This window comes from Cornus florida, unplaced genomic scaffold, assembly GCF_030987335.1.
Source record: "Cornus florida cultivar Cherokee Brave unplaced genomic scaffold, ASM3098733v1 CherokeeBrave_3.0.0_Hap2_Chr03, whole genome shotgun sequence".
NCBI lineage: Eukaryota > Viridiplantae > Streptophyta > Magnoliopsida > Cornales > Cornaceae > Cornus > Cornus florida.
In genome coordinates this window covers 23,742,943-23,757,550 of record NW_026775573.1, presented here as the reverse complement: position 1 = coordinate 23,757,550, position 14,608 = coordinate 23,742,943, and the positions used below count along the sequence as shown (strand labels likewise).

General features: G+C 35.2%; 1 protein-coding gene across 1 annotated transcript in view; it reads right to left on the bottom strand.

The window, feature by feature from the left end:
- The window catches only part of LOC132299956 (DExH-box ATP-dependent RNA helicase DExH3), a 48,292-nt gene extending 40,443 nt beyond the window's left edge, over nucleotides 1-7,849 (bottom strand). Inside the window, exons 1-4 of the mRNA XM_059796857.1 lie at nucleotides 7,290-7,849; nucleotides 6,362-6,516; nucleotides 6,180-6,267; nucleotides 5,856-6,080 (exon numbers count right to left, since the gene is read on the bottom strand). Of these exons, the coding sequence (XP_059652840.1) occupies nucleotides 5,856-6,080; nucleotides 6,180-6,267; nucleotides 6,362-6,516; nucleotides 7,290-7,535 (714 nt within the window). The 5' untranslated portion in view covers nucleotides 7,536-7,849. The remainder of the gene's footprint in view (nucleotides 1-5,855; nucleotides 6,081-6,179; nucleotides 6,268-6,361; nucleotides 6,517-7,289) is intronic.
- Nucleotides 7,850-14,608: the final 6,759 nt, after the last annotated feature.

The following is a 14,608-nucleotide window of genomic DNA, read 5'->3' as shown; positions in this document are numbered from 1 at the left end:
GTACCTTTACCAATTGAGGAACAACCTAGTGCTGAAACTGATGCTTTAAGTAAGCATATCCAAGATATTCATGCTGAAGTTCAAAGGAAGATTGCAATAAGCAATGACAGTCACAAAGCACAAGCTAATTTTCAGCATGGTTATCAAAAGTTCCTTGTTACATGGAGGGACCACCCATTTTTTTTATTGTACTTTGATTGCTGATAGTGAGTTCCAATATCTAGCTCCCAACCTTTATGAGCAATTTCATCCCTTAAACTCGTCGGAGTCGAGTTTTTCCAAGCCGGAGAGAACTGATGGAGATCAATGGCAAAAATATGTAAAGGTGTATAAAAGGAGCCAAAAGGAGGATTCGAAGATTCGAGCTGGCATAGGCTAGATAATATGGGTCCACATGGAGTTTGAATAATTGGGAAATTTGGTCAACTTTTAGTTACTTTAATTATGCTATTAGGTAAGTATTTATTACCTTCATTATGGGGTAATCCAAGGGTCAATTGATTGCCTCAATTATGGGGTAATCCTAGAGTCAAATATTGATTACCCTAATTATGGGGTGATTACTTTTATTATGTTAGAGTCAAGTATTGATTGCCTCAATTTGGGGTAATCTCAGGGTCATAAGTTGCTATAAGAAGGGTATGATGTAAACTTAGTGAGGCAGTTAATGAATGAATACCAACAGGCCTGTGGCCTAGCGGTACCAAGCCCCTACTTCCCAAAGGAAGGTCAAGGGTTCGAACCTCAGTGGAGGCATGTGTGTGTGAGTACCAACTAGGGGAAAAAAAAAAGTTAATGAATGAATAAAAATATCTTTGAGATTTCTTTGTGAGTGATTCACAAGATATGAGGGTGTGAGGCCTTCTCTAGGTATGAGGCCTTCTAGGTTCTTATTTTCTATTGGTGTGATGCCAATAGGCTTTTTTTTATTTTCAAATCCTTTCTCTCTCTTGAACCATAATTTGTTTCTCTGACCCTGTTGGTGTGATGCCAAGAGGCAACTCTTATTCACTTCTCCTTTGTTTTTCTACATTTCTACTATCAAACCTCCAATTTTCAGCCCTAGTTCTTTGGACTTTCAGCCTCTGAACTCTTTAGTTCTTAGCTATTTAAGGCTACTCTCTTGTCCTAAATCATGGCCTCCCCAAATTGAATTTCTGAAAAATAAAATAAAGGAATGCCCAAAAAAAAAAAAAAAAAAAAAAAAGGAGTTTGCTGAAGCCATTGTTTTTTAATTTGCCAATGCATCCACCAATACACCCAAAACTTAGTAAGTATCAAACAAAATCCAAATAAAATAAAGTATATCAATATAATGCTAATATCCTTCATATCATAGATATGGTGAGAGCAAAATCAATAATACTCGCACTATATTTCAATTCATAAATTCCAGAAATTATGTTTTCCCTTTGTTGAGATTGTTATTGTTTCTTTGTATTTGGTTTACCATGCATGTATTTCTTGTTCGTTTTAATGCCCATTGATTCCTTCTTTTCTAATTTAATACTATCTCTACTTCAGCACTTGAGTCAATCTTTGGTCTTTAATGTTGTAAGGTTCTTTGTCATGGATGCTAGTGTCGATAGTTCTCTCTCTGATTTAAATTAAACTTATTCTTATATTTTTGCCTATGTATTTCTTATTTAATGTTTTACCTTTCATTGTTTTGTTCAAATTGCAGATTTCTTATTGATACATTTTTGCTAAAAGGTTGGAGAGATGTGAGATCCAATTAAGAAATCAAAGGTAGTGGCAACGGCTTCAATCAAAATATTGCTATTGACGGTGCTAATGATGATGCTTAACACCTTGGAACGTCAGGTTTGGAACTTGGCCTTTCCTATCTGCCAACAACCTCTTTGTGTGGTTGGAAACCACTCATTGTGCAGTTCTATGCATCCTAAGCTGACACATCACAACAAACATTTGAAAGCTTAAACATTGGTGAAAATTAGGAAGTGTGCAGCAAGCTAGCACCTACAAAGGGCTCGTTCTAGAGATCACAGAGCATTTAATCAAGAACCAATCCTTACATAAACTCTTCGATGAGCATGAAGTGCACGCATTAAATATACAAAAAATCGTTATGAGGATGAAAAGTGTGTAAATGTCTAGATAGCAAGACGTATATAATAATCCAAGTTTACTTTAGAATTCAATTTGACATCTCTTATGCCTCTTTAATCTCATGTTTGCTTCAGATGAGTAAAGTGTTCCAAGTTGAACAACTAATATTGCATAAAAACATCATTTTACCCAAATAATGAAAAGAAAATATTAAAAAATATGAATTTTTAGCTATGTCCCGGAGCCCGGATCTCCTATTCAAGTCTTGATTCAGTGAGAGATGCTGCACTCGTCCTTCATTTGGGCCAAGTCCTCCTTGGACTGAACACTTACAAATTCTTTATATACCACTGACGGGACCTCAACTTCAACAACAAAAGAGAATTCAGACCTAACCCTTAGATTTGTTCACAACCAACCCAACACACGTATCCAAGTTCATGTATAAGCACCCCAAGGCACCATGAGTAGTTTCATGCCGTAGTAGGTTCTGAAAGGGAACAAACATGTGATTAAGATTCCGTAGTGGTAAAGAAAATTCAAATAGACTTAAATGACTATAGTGATAAGATTAAATCAAAGCTAAGCATTAGTCAGGAGGCCTAAATCAAGCCAGGAAGACAACAGCTTGCAAAAATGGAATTGGGTAAACCTTGTGGCACAAAATTCTATCATGAGAAGAACTATAAGCCAAGTGGGTCAAAAATCATCTCACGTTGTTGATCGAAAGAAGAAGGGAGTTACATGAACTGGAAAGGGAATTGCTATTTGATCTAGAAGTAATCTCTTACTGAAGAAGGGAGTTATATCAACGGGAAAGGGAATTGCTATTTGATCTAGAAATAATCGCTTACTAACAACCAAGTCATTATTAGATTTTTTAAAAATGACGCTTCCACGGCTTTGTGGAACATGATTAGTATTATGTCATTCCTACAAGTGACCCTCCATTTAGGAAAAGGACAGCATCAATACTTTTTTCAGGTATGGCGGCAAGGGTCATAAAGATTTCCAACACCATTGCCACAAAGGGATTTAGGAGAGCATTATTTAATAAGATGATGATGCATCTGAATGTGAACACATAGAATACAGTAATAATGAGTAGCGAGCTAGATGATATGGAGTTTGAGTACCACTTCCATCAACAAAGGCCGAAATTGAAGATGTATCATGTTTAGCATGTTAAGAGGGGCAAAAAGTAGTGCAAGGTTATGATTGATAGAGGTCGCAGGATTAACCTGATCTCTCAAAATGGCAAGCTAAAATTGAATGTGAAGCATGACATTCAATTTAATTGCACGGGTGGCCAAGACCACCATTGCCTCGGCATCATCTAGTTCCAATTCTATATGATAGTCACAGACAATGTTTTGCATGACAAATGCCTAAGAGTATTATACGCATTCACCCATTCTACTTGGCTTTTCTTGACTTTATGATCAAGATGTACACCACTGTGACCAGGCCATAGATATTACTGGTTATTCAAAGAGAATAGAATTATTTTAAGGCCTAAGCCAGCTGATTACTAAAAAGGTGCAGCAAACAGAAGTCCGAGGTTGCTAATTCTAATAAAAGTTTGAATTAGCTTTCTGAAAGAGCAATTTGAAACCGTGACCGAGGAAACAGGTGCAGTGTATATTGAGGTATCAAAAAAATAAAGCCATCAGTATATATAATTTCTGGTGTCCATAGAGGTCCAAGAGGTGCTGGCCAATTTCTCTTTTGTACCTCCTGATAAATTTACCTAGTCAATAATTGCCCCTGCACAATGTCTAGGATGCACAACACTTAATCCCGCAACTCAACGTCTGACTCTGCCAAACAATACAATGAAATCAGTGGATCATGTTAATCTAAAGCACCACGTGGATGAGTTCCTAAGTAAGCGTATATTATCCAAGAAAGTTGTGCAATGCCCGCCTTCTTGGACTTGCACTTGAAAGGGATAGGAGTTGGATGGCGTGCACTGAGAGCAGATCCATTTACTTGTTACTATGAAAATATCATTTCTCAACCCAGAAATTTAGTGGATTGCTTAACACGGGACTGATCTATCTTCTCATATATATATGCATAACATGTCTCATCAAATAATGACTTAGACCTAGACATGAATGGAAGACGGCCTTCAAAACTAAATATGACTCAAACCTGTCAATGAATGGAATAAAGCCTTCAAAAATAAAATTGGCTTGCTAAGCCATTTTGTCACACTAATACTCCCACAAGCTTCATGATAGGTGTGAAGCAGGTATTTAATCCCTTTACAGAATGTTTCTAGTTCATGACTGTGTGAAATTCTTGTGTGCAAACTCCACAAGGAGCATATATCTCATCTAGTACAAGTCATAAGACTTTTATGACTGGAAAGCTATATAAGGGTCATTACCCTCTGTGGTCCTTATTAACCAAGATGTTAGGAGGTGGACGAGATACAAACCTAACATTTGGCATTAATTGCATAAAATGGATGCTCTTACAATTCAAACCCACATTCTCACACTTAACAACCACAGAATTTTACCAGTGCAGCAAAGAATGGCCCCTTTATGACCAATAAAATAAATGCTTCTTTACGACTTCTAGTGTTGTCTTTCTTGAGTATGTATAATCATCCAGGGGAGTAGATCCAAGATTTGATGTGTGTATGTCCTTTTAATTAAAAGTTTCTGGATCGAGTCACATTATCCATCAAAGCCTTTCACTAAAATTCCAAACTATACTACTTCTTTTCTATATGATTTTCACAATGTTGTCATACCAAATAGGCACTTGTATCTCTCTTCAACAAATTCAGTTCAGTTAAGTCTCGATTTTTCCTCTAATCAAACCTATCCAATGTTTAAAAGGCTTCCACATCATTTCTGCAATAACTTTTCATCTAAGCAGCCTAATATATGATTAAAAGTGCTTCCATGGCATTTCTGAAGTATAAAATTCATTGTCTTCAGGCCAACAAAGACTCACTCCGACTCACTCCCAAGTCCCAATATTAAATTTCAAGCCACATTCAAATTTCCCTGTGATTTATGAATGAAAAAATAATGTTAGTGAGCCACCATGACCTTTGGCCCAATCTTGGGACATATGTGAATCTTATTAATGGTAAAAAGGAGAAGATTCACAATAAGGAGTAGAATAGTAGTATTTGAATCTTATAACCCCAAGAAGAGTAGCATTGACAGAGTGCAAATCAACTTCATTCAATATTGGCCAGTAAGAAAGAAAACACTAGACGCTTGTTGTAACAGGTTGGGTGTTTGCCATCCGACCCAAAGCTTAAGTGGGGTAGTGCTGCATACCCACCCTTTTGAACTCGCAATGCCCTTGTTGCGGTCGGACCACCCTGCTTACCTTTCCCCCCTAATGGCCCGAGAACTACTAACAACCTATACCCAGACGCCACCTAGGTGGGTGCTTGGCGTGACTGCGGATCAAAGACTGGGCTCTGATACCACTTGTAACGGGCCAGGTGCTTGCCCACCCAACCCAAAAGCTTAATTTGTTGGGTAGTGTTGCATACCCACCCTTATAAACCCAAGACATTTTCCATCTGGATCTAATGTCGGACAAGAACCCCTAACACTTGCCAAGATGACATAGCACTAGAATCTAGTAAAGGAGAAAACTATCATCTGACATTGACTAAAAATAGTCAAAATGTGAAAACACCAAACAAGTCAAAGCTGCAAAGTTAATGTACCTAATGTTTAAGAGATGTGCCTGACAACTAATAAATATTCATAATAGCATCGTAAAAAGATAATAGCAAAACATACCTGCCATGATCTCTGCATATTGCGCATTCGCAAGCTCTGCCTCTGAAGAACTTTTTCCATAACGGACCTATCTAATAAAGAATCTGGATTTTCATCCGGATTTACATCTTCTACAGGATCAGTAGCTGAAGTCTTGCCAACATTTTCAGAACTTAACTGCATTCTGTCAAGGTGTTCCTGAAGTAAACCCTCTACTCTCCTTTGTAAGCTTAGTGGAATAACCACCTGCCAAATGGAGGATAAAAGTGTCAGAATTTTCATACAATGACAAAATTCCTACAGGTGACATAGAATGAAAAGGCAATGGAAGGCAGGAGTTATTACCTCCCTTTGAGGCCGCTTGTCATCAAGATCTGGCCGGTAGTTGGGAAGAGGAACCTTGCTCGCGACTACCACTTTTCCATACAGTTCACTGAACATGGAATAAACAGTGTGTAAGGTGCATCATATCATCTAAATAATGATCAGACACAATAAATTTAAAGGCATGTTGATTGAGTGCTTACCAGTAGAGCCCCATCCTTTTGGCAAGGTTAGAAATTTGCTCATAGTCTCTCCTGTCTCTTTTATCTCTTGACACGATTTCTTGGTCATTTTCATTGCGCAATAGCATGCTGAGTTTCCATTTCCACTCATCAATGTTGGCAATGGAGGATGACGCCTACCATTGTCACATACTCTTATAAGTTAAAATTTTGCCACATTTTATCCTAATATCTGAATTCAGAACTGATACATGTTTAGATATATAAAGTAACATTATCTGCAGACATAAATAAATGCATGTGTCCGTTAGTGTGGGTGTGTGAGGGTGTGAAAAGATCCAAGCAACTTTCGTGGGTTTATGAATGCCTGATCTATTTATTTTGTTGCTATAACCCTTTGTTTCAAAGACAACCCACTGACACTCTCACATCAAACATCATAAATTCAAATAACTCCTTTACAATTTCAATTTCTATAGATTATTTTCATCTCATTCCCTGAATAGGAAAATATGTATTACAGAAATAGATATAATCCTCTTGTTTTGTAAGTTTCCATCATCTGAAACGCCAGAAAACATAAAACCTTAACTGAACCTAAAACAATTGATTCACTCAATTACGTTGAGCTTCCCATTTCCAAAAAAAAAAAAAACCAAAACCCTTATCAATGGACCAACATCTTTCACACCCCATTTCCCAAAACAACAAAACCATAGCATTCAAAATCTCACTTTCTCAGCAACCAACCAGTAGACCCGAATTATCCTATTATTTGGCTTAGTTCAACTGAGTAATTCAGAAACAGCAACAACCACAATGACCCAAAAACCCAATTTTTCTTCTCTTTTTCAACATTTTCTCAAGAAACTAAATTCACACCTCGACTTTCAAGTGTTAGAAAAAATAAATATTGTAAAGAACAGATGAAAAGCATTTTGTCGAACACCTTGTGGTTATCGTAGTCACATTCGTACTCGTCATCCGAGAACTGCTCAACAGCATATCCACAAAAGCTCCGGTGTCCCAATCGTACGAAATTCGACAAAATTCGGCCTGAAAACCCACCGCTAGATATCAAAATCCTCCGGCGTAACCTAGACAAATCATTATCTGCGGTTGTAAATCCTTGATTCGACGAAATAGTGTGAATTTTCCGGCCACATGCCAGAAGAAACCTTGTCTTAGAATGCATTGCAGCGATGGAGCTTCGAGCATTGAAAGGGTTTGATTGAATAAACCAGAGAAGAATGTTCGATTCGATTTGACAGCAACAAGAGCACTGTAGAATCTATTTTGTGGTTTTTGTATTGTAAGGTTTGAATTGAATTGACGTCATAAAAGTTTGTGAATTGTGATCAGCGAGTGTAGTTCATGGAAGGAACTGGAGAGAAGAGTGATGGTCTAGAGGTGCTTATAATAGAGCTGTTGATGCACACCACACGCAGAACTGAAAATGAAGGGAAGAAGAAAGACTCGAAATGTGGGGGTACGGGCGCCGTCTGATACTGGACCAATGTTGAAACCCGACCCAATTTTTTATCCGATCGGTCAAGTCCATGATTCTTCCCGATGAATACTAAAATATATAAAAATACAATAATAATAAAGAATAAAGTACACCAACACTCCTAAAATTTGGTACAGGGACAGCTAAATGAAATGAAAGTTGTCTTACTTTTAAACAATTACACCACTCAAGTTTGATAAAAATGAACAAAGACATTCTGATAATGATGAATTGACTTTATTAGCCTTTGATATAAAATTGACAAATACAATTACTTAAATACTCTTGAATCAGATAAGTTAAATGGGTTATTAGACAAAACCCATATGATAAATTCAAATTTTATGTATCCTTGTTCTTCTCTTTCCCCTCTCTCAAACAAGTAATATATATATATATATATATATATATATATATATATATATATATATATATATATTATCTGTATAGACACGCGCGCACATATATCATCACCCGCACTGCCGCATCGTCATCGTCCCTCAACATCATCATCATCGATTCATCACGGTGACGAGCAAGGGGAAAGAATTCAGAGGATGAAGGCTTGCAACTCTAAATTAGTGTTATTTTTAAGAGAGAGAAAGAGAGTGATATATATATATATATATATAAACCTATATATATACATTTATAAAATTTTAGGGAATTATAGAGGGAGAAATGTTGGCAGTGGTTGGGGGTGAAAGAGGAGGAGCAGTTGATATGGAGAAGGATTTTGATTCAAAGCTTAGGATTCAGAATGATTCATCCAATGTTGGGAAAGTACAGATATCTAGGAGCTTTACATTCAGGGCACCACCGGAGAATTTTACCTTCCATGACTTTGAATTGGGCAAAGTATATTGGGTTGGTTCTTATTCCAAGGTTAGGTTTTCTATCTCTCTCTTTCTTTTTGGTCTTCTTATTATTTATATTTTGTATATAGTGATTCTCTTTTGATTTTGATTGTATTAATCTGATTTTTGCTCATTATAGATTAATGGTTTGTTCTGATTTGAGAAGATTTACCTTTTAGTATTTGGGGAACTTCGAATCTGTGCAGTGGAGGTTTGAGGTAAAATTAGAATAAATGATAGAGAAGATTTGTTGTTGAAGATGGTGAGCCGTTCGACGGCCAGTGGTTAGAAGGTGTGGAGGTGGTGTCGTGGCCGAAGCTTTCGGGTCTAACTTGGGAGTGGTGGTGACTATTGTGTGGTTGTGTGTGTATATATATATATCTATATAGAGAGAGAGATGAAAAGGGTAATTTGGTTATTTAAGTATTTTAATATTTTATAATTAAAATTAATAAAATAGTGAAGGGTAAAATAAACTTTTCACATGCTTTAAGGCTCTGATTGGATGGCAAATTTCATAAAGAGTGTGGTGGTCCAAAAATAGGTAAACTTTCATCTGGTGTTCTTTTACAAACCTCAGAGGATGTCTTTCTACTTTATCCAAAATTTAGTTATAGTCTCTTTTTTTCCTTTCATTTTTTTTTATAATAATTTTAAATTTTAACAATATTTTTGTTATTATGATGATAAATTTTTTGTCCATGCTTAAATTACTTAACAAAATTTATCCTAAATGTTATATATATATATATATATATATATATATATATATATATATATATGGTGTCCACTAGTATTGAATTAATGGTGCAATAAATAAGAGTTAAATGCAGTGCAATAAATAAGAGTTAAATGCACTTGGTTAACGGTGCATTAAGGATGTTGACTAAAGTTTGGCTATAAATATGGATTGTTCATTGTTATATCGATGTACTTGGATTTAAGATAAAGTAATAAGATCTCTCTCCCTTCTCTCCATTATTCTCTCAATATTGAAGATATAATTTTATGTTCTATATTTTCTTTTAGATTCACAACAGATTCATAACACGTTATTAGTACAAGTCTATAACCAACTGAGATTTGAAAGAGAAGCTCTCATTCCCTCTCTTTATATCAACTCATATATCTCACTTGTAATATTAATTTTGATAATTTTTTTTGTTCCTAAATAATTTTGATAAATTATTGGGTTTGTTTGCTTCTCTAAACACAATAGAAAATTTTTTATTCTCTTCCTTACCTTAAAGAATAGCCGATAGAGTAGAGACGAGAGAGGTCAACAGAGATCGGAAATAGAGTAAAGATAATAGAGGTCAAAGGTACTTAGTGCCATGGTTGATCATGAAACTTCTTCAATATGGATTACCATTACTCCATCAGGTATTAATTGCTTCTCATTAATAACAGCAATTGATAGTATATATTAAGATAAATTATATCAATAATTGTGCTTTTATCTTTACATATTGGATTCACCAAATTTTCATAATTTGAAAGATTTGTTGATATTGAATCAATTCTTATTCTCGCACAAATAGATTTATGTATATATTATTATATTGTTATGAGGGGATGTATATGTATAGTTGAGAGAAAGACAGAAATGGAGTGATTGGTCAAGAAGAGTTGAAAGTGCAACTAGTGTTCATGAATTTAGTAGCCTTGTTTGATTGGTGATGGTGACAAAAGTAATATGCCATTAATGACCTAAACCATTGTAGTTCTATCTCCCAAAATGGACAAATTAAACCTTCAAATTTAAATCCCATTTTTCTTTCCCACGAAAATAAATTAAATCCAACTTTATGTTATAGTTGTTATAGATATATATGGGATTCACTCCGTATTAATGTGTTTAGTGCATTGTCCATATAATTGTATGAAGCATGTATAAGTAGAGTTATTTTTACTGGGCATAAATTATATATGTATACGTTTCATATGTGATATATAAAGTAATTTAAGTGGCTAACATAAAGACTCACCTTATCATATATATTTATATATATATATCAATGTGCGTATATTGCGGGTGATGTTTACTCAGACAATTCATTTATATATTGATCTTTAATGGATAATATTTTAGTTATCCCTAATGAATCATATATTGTTTGATCAATTATAACGTTTTTATTATTAACAGATTATTTATATAATATAACAATCAACTAAGCATATATATATATATATATACTATTTGTGTACATAATCAATAAGGTTGGTTTTTACTGTCTTATTGCTCTATGACAAGTGATGTGTCTCTCGTAATCGAACGATATCGTGTAGGATAGTTCTACGTAGAGAGGATGTCTAACCCACAGGGAGATCAGATTGGTACTCAGTTTTCAATTTAGTTTTATTGGTTTACAGGTAACTGGTTGGGAAAATTGTTGGTTGTCACGATTTAACAAACTAAAATTATAATGCAGTATTTAAATAGCACGAATTAAACTAATTTAAATGATAGAGAGAGAAAGTCTTAGGGCTTTGACTTCACCACAATCATCATATTATAGTTAATTATACTAACTCTGGGAATTTAACAATGATATTTTCTAAAAGAATTGAACTCAATAACATTCGTTCAATTCGGGTTTTAAAGAAAGATGTTTTACAAGATTAGCTAACTATAACCTATCTGCGGTTAGCATGGACTATCCACCTACCTTATCTACCTATTTTAACTACTTTGCGAATGAACCACCTTTCCTAAGTGTAGATTATGAAAACATTCTTTTGTAAAAAAACATTAACGTACCATTATATGACCTCTATTCTTGTGTCCGGCAGGGCTCCGCCAGATACCGTACAACAAAGTAGGTTGAGAATAGAGAACAAACTATTACATCCAAGACAAGGTAGTAATAGTTTATAATCTACTAAAGCATGAGAGCCACTTGAGTTGTCTCAAGTGCTCATAGTCATATAATCAAGAAAATACATCTATTAAAATTAATCCCAGAGTTAAAACAATCAAACCGTAATAGTAGGTTGGGTTACATCAGTGCCCTAAGAAAGGGTTTAGCTACTCATGGCAAGACTGGATAGCATCTGTGTTGAGTTTATCTCCATCATCACGGACTGCACTTTTCTTCTCAGGATCTGCATTTCTAAGGTTATAGGAACCCTAAAAGCCACCACACCTTCAGCCTTCTGAATAACGCCGTAAAAGAGATTGAAATTTTGGACCCCTTCTATCAAGGCTTGCGCCTTCTTTTATAGAAGAAAATAATATTTGGTGGGCTTTAGGTCTTTCGGCCCAACTGGGATGAGATACAGCTGATAAAGAGAACAATCCCGTACTTTAAATGTGACATGTCATGGAAGGCTCGAGCTTCAGGAACGGATGTTTGAGCTTTAGGGCTCATACTCAAGCATAAGGAACAATGCTAGAGCTTTTCTGGATAGATGCTCGAGCTTCAGTAAATGGTGCTTGATCATCACATTGACACTTAGCTAATTTTCTTCAACTATTTTCTGAAACGTCTTTGTCTTTAACACTGAATATTTTCGGGGTTGAACTTCATTAACATTGCTCGATCCAAGCTTCATAGGCACGAGCACTGGCTACCGGGCTCGAGCATCTGGGGCAAATTGTAATACCCCTAATTTTACAAATGATAGTCCTGTAATTTCATTAATTATTTAAGTGCAATTTTTAATGGTTATCTGTTTAATTGCTTAATTCGTTGGAATTACTTGTTTTGTTTGAATGTTATGTCAGTTTACTTGATTATTTGTGTAATTATTTTTAATTGCATTCATTGTTTAAGTTAATTAATTAATTGTTCTGTTCTAATTAATTGTCGTAATTATAGATTTAATTGTTTTATTTAATTATTTTAATTGGATTAATTTTGTGGGATTTAATACTTTAATTGTTTTAAAATTAATTGGTTTAAATGACTGGATTTAGTTAAATTTAGTTAGTTCTCAACGTGACTGTTATATAGCTTTTCATTGGGTTTATAGTTTTCATAGGTAGCCGTCATTGATTGTAACCTAGGTTTACATAGGGGCCCAGTTATATATGGATTAGGGTTTAATGTTTAAACCTATATATATGTATATTACGATGGATTAGGGTTTAAAACAACACAAAACAAAATGTAGGTTTTCGGTAGAACAGAGATACAACGAGGTATTGAGAAACACAGAGGAAGATAAAGAGAGGAGGTCTAAGTTTTGGTCTAGACCGAGGTTGGACCAAGAAAGAGGAAGGAGAGGTGTTTCTGGGTTGAACCAAGGCACTGGAGGAGCAGATTTGCAATTTAGGACACAAACATATCATACAGAGACGGTGAATTAGAATTTCAAATCTGAAATTCAATAGCAAGTTTCTGGTCTATTCTATCCCTTGAGTCTGTGTTATGTGCATGCTTAGATAGGCTCTAGGGATTTAATTAAGTCTTGAATACAACGCTTATGCATGTTTAATCTGTGTTTAAAAATCATTGAATGAATCTGTTCTTCAGTTGATTAAAAGTTTAGTTTTAAATTTACTGCCGATGCTTAACAACTTGTGTTGCAACTTAGGTTTTTGCTTGTATATTCTTGTCTTACAATCAATCTAGAACATAAATTGAGCCTTAGAATAGGTATTTAACAAACTATATAGACCTGGGTATCACCGGATGTGAGGAGGATGGAGTAGGAAAATTGCAGAGAGCCTCGGAGAGAGAGGGAGAAAGCTCCCTCACCAAGGAGCCGGCTCCAAGGAGCATTGAGCTGGCTCCATGCTATCAAGAGCAGGCTCTCTAGTTTAGGGAGCCGGCTCTCACATTAAAAGAGCAGGCTCTCAATTTTGAGAGAGCCTGCTCTCACCCAAAATGTCCGTTTTTGGTTTTTAGGCTGTGTTTGGGGCTGTACACAGTTTTGATACTTTGTCTAAGTGGTTTTAAATGATGCATGCTATTAGTTTAGACCTGTAAGAACATGTTTAAACAAGAATTCATAAAAGGATTAAGGAGGAGGCAGTGTACAGTTAGGGAAAGAACTTACAGGTTGCGTTTTGAATGTTGATCAGTTTAATTTCTGGAACTTGGAGGATTATGTATATGTGATTTAATTTTGATTAATCATGTTTAAATGGGCTTATAAGTAACATGGATTACTTAAATTTAACCATGCTTGTGTTGAACTAAATTAATGTTCATTTTGTTAATCAACTGCATCAGTTTAGGGACTAGTTGGAGAATGTGAATGCTTCTGTTACTTATTGTTTTTGAAGTTTTGATGACTCTGCAAAATCTTAAATTGAGAATCATATTTTCAGCTATGTTTTAAGCATATAGTAATTTAAATATGTGTGTGCTTAAATGGAATTAACTGGTGTTTAAATCTGTTATACAATGCATTAGTATGGTACTGTTTGGAGAGATAGATTGTGTAATTTTGTTTTACCAATTTAAAGGACTAGAATTGGGATTCTAAATCTGTTATTGGATGCATGATTTAGTTTTATACATGTGGAATTGTGTTGGTGCTTATTCTGGAATGTAGTTGATAACTATTTATACTATTTTTGTTAACTATGGTAAATAGAGGATAGTATGCACCGATATGGGATGGTGGCATACTAGGTACGGATTGGTTCAGAAACTAAGCCTACCTAAACTGGATTAAGGTTCGGATTAACAATAAAGGTTAAGTCCGATTTCGGTTAGTGTCAGGTCAGTAAATAACTGAATGACCTATTTGGATTTATGGGATGAATTGTTATATAGATATCCAGCCTCTATATCAGATGGATGATATTCTGTATTAGGAGGATACGGACTTTATATATTTATGTTATGATGCCATGGTATGAGCTTGATTCTCATAACCATGGTTAGGGTGCGTATATCGCCTAGGATGGATAGCTGGACAGTAGTTGTTGTTCCCTGGTAGGTC